This window comes from Squalius cephalus (assembly GCF_949319135.1).
Source record: "Squalius cephalus genome assembly, chromosome: 14".
Classification (NCBI taxonomy): domain Eukaryota; kingdom Metazoa; phylum Chordata; class Actinopteri; order Cypriniformes; family Leuciscidae; genus Squalius; species Squalius cephalus.
In genome coordinates this window covers 36,948,728-36,951,187 of record NC_137135.1, presented here as the reverse complement: position 1 = coordinate 36,951,187, position 2,460 = coordinate 36,948,728, and the positions used below count along the sequence as shown (strand labels likewise).

General features: G+C 48.9%; 1 protein-coding gene across 4 annotated transcripts in view; it reads right to left on the bottom strand.

Moving 5' to 3' along the window:
* The window catches only part of tmem107 (transmembrane protein 107), a 3,476-nt gene extending 3,237 nt beyond the window's left edge, over positions 1-239 (bottom strand). Inside the window, exon 1 of one of the 4 annotated variants that reach the window (XM_079893255.1) lies at positions 182-239. Coding sequence is in view for 1 of the 4 variants with exons in the window: in XM_079893254.1 (XP_079749380.1) it covers positions 85-87 (3 nt within the window). In the remaining 3 variants the exon portion in view is untranslated. Of the gene's footprint in view, positions 1-84; positions 155-175 lie in introns of those variants that run through there. The other 3 variants (XM_079893257.1, XM_079893256.1, XM_079893254.1) reach the window with 3 other exon arrangements.
* Positions 240-2,460: the final 2,221 nt, after the last annotated feature.

The following is a 2,460-nucleotide window of genomic DNA, read 5'->3' as shown; positions in this document are numbered from 1 at the left end:
CACACACACACACACACACACACACACACAATATACAGAGCAGATCTCCACTAGTCGCGGTCTTGATCTAAATCTGTTCCAAACCATTTAAATGTGTGTTGCAGTTATTTAAACGACATCTTTATTATTGATCATATATTGAAGATTGAACTTTAATGAAAAGAGATTTATTTACACTCACATGATCAGCCAGAGACGCTCGCGTCAGCGTTACTACAGCAACGGTCTGAACTCATATCGCCACCTGCCGGCGCGGAGGCGCGCAGCAACACACACACACACACGGTACTGGAACCCTATTGTGTTTACAGATTTTCTTCTTCCTTATTTTTATGCCCTAAAATTAATAAGCATTAGAAAACCATAAATTATTTGGTTCATAAATGGTTCTTCTGTGGCATCACTGTAAAAAACCCTTTCGCAACCTTTACTTTGAAGAATATCAGTTTTCAGAGTTGCACTGACATGCATTTCAATTTATTAAGAACAAAAATGAGCTCAAGCGAAATACAGAAGTTTTCTGTAGTGTCTTATACCAAAATATTCAATACATATGTATAATTCTGTCAATGTCTTTACTCTGACACACAGGCTGACCTTAAACAATGCAGTGGCCAATGTTATCGGTAACTGGTGTTCGGCCATCATGATGTTGATTTCCAGAAGCGTCTCACAGGATCTGTGTGTGAGTCTATTGAAAATACATTTAACCCTCTACTGCATGCATTTTGATGGCACATGATAAAAATTATTCAACATCATTTCTTGGCTCATTTGGGAACATTTTATTGATTTATTGAAAAATTTCCATGGCCACAGTTGTATAAAATCAAGAACCTAGGCATACAGACACTTCAACAAACACTCTCAGGAGCTCAGTGAATTCAAGCGCGGTGATAGGTTGCCACCTGTACAATACGTCCATTCGTGAAATTTCCTCACTACAAAATATTCCACGGTCAACTGTTAGTGGTATTATAACAAAGTGGAAGCAATTGGGAACAACAGCAACTAGGCCACAGAGTGGGGTCAGTACATGCTGAGGCGCACAGAAGTCACCAACTTTCTGCAGAGTAAATAGTTACAGACCTCCAAACTTTGTAGAGAGCTTCATGGAATGGGTTTCCATGGCTGAGCATCTGCTTCCAAGCCTTACATCACCAAGTGCAATGCAAAGCGTGGGATGCAGTGGTGTAAAGCACGCCGCCACTGGACTCTGGAGTGACCGATCACGCTTCTCTGACTGACAATCCAATGGACGAGTCTGGGTTTGGTAGTTGCCAGGAAAACGGTACTTGCCTGACTGCATTGTGCCAAGTGTAAAGTTTTGTAGAGGGGGAGGGGGAGGGGTTATGGTGTGGGGTTGTTTGGTGGAGGGGGGATTAGGGTGTGGGGTTGTTTGGTGGAGGGGGGATTAGGGTGTGGGGTTGTTTGGTGGAGGGGGGATTAGGGTGTGGGGTTGTTTGGTGGAGGGGGGATTATGGTGTGGGGTTGTTTGGTGGAGGGGGGATTAGGGTGTGGGGTTGTTTGGTGGAGGGGGGATTAGGGTGTGGGGTTGTTTGGTGGAGGGGGGATTAGGGTGTGGGGTTGTTTGGTGGAGGGGGGATTATGGTGTGGGGTTGTTTGGTGGAGGGGGGATTAGGGTGTGGGGTTGTTTGGTGGAGGGGGGATTATGGTGTGGGGATTAGGGTGTGGGGTTGTTTGGTGGAGGGGGGATTATGGTGTGGGGTTGTTTGGTGGAGGGGGGATTAGGGTGTGGGGTTGTTTGGTGGAGGGGGGATTATGGTGTGGGGATTAGGGTGTGGGGTTGTTTGGTGGAGGGGGGATTAGGGTGTGGGGTTGTTTGGTGGAGGGGGGATTATGGTGTGGGGTTGTTTGGTGGAGGGGGGATTAGGGTGTGGGGTTGTTTGGTGGAGGGGGGATTATGGTGTGGGGTTGTTTGGTGGAGGGGGGATTAGGGTGTGGGGTTGTTTGGTGGAGGGGGGATTAGGGTGTGGGGTTGTTTGGTGGAGGGGGGATTATGGTGTGGGGTTGTTTGGTGGAGGGGGGATTATGGTGTGGGGTTGTTTGGTGGAGGGGGGATTAGGGTGTGGGGTTGTTTGGTGGAGGGGGGATTATGGTGTGGGGATTAGGGTGTGGGGTTGTTTGGTGGAGGGGGGATTAGGGTGTGGGGTTGTTTGGTGGAGGGGGGATTATGGTGTGGGGTTGTTTGGTGGAGGGGGGATTATGGTGTGGGGTTGTTTGGTGGAGGGGGGATTAGGGTGTGGGGTTGTTTGGTGGAGGGGGGATTAGGGTGTGGGGTTGTTTGGTGGAGGGGGGATTAGGGTGTGGGGTTGTTTGGTGGAGGGGGGATTAGGGTGTGGGGTTGTTTGGTGGAGGGGGGATTATGGTGTGGGGTTGTTTGGTGGAGGGGGGATTATGGTGTGGGGTTGTTTGGTGGAGGGGGGATTATGGTGTGGG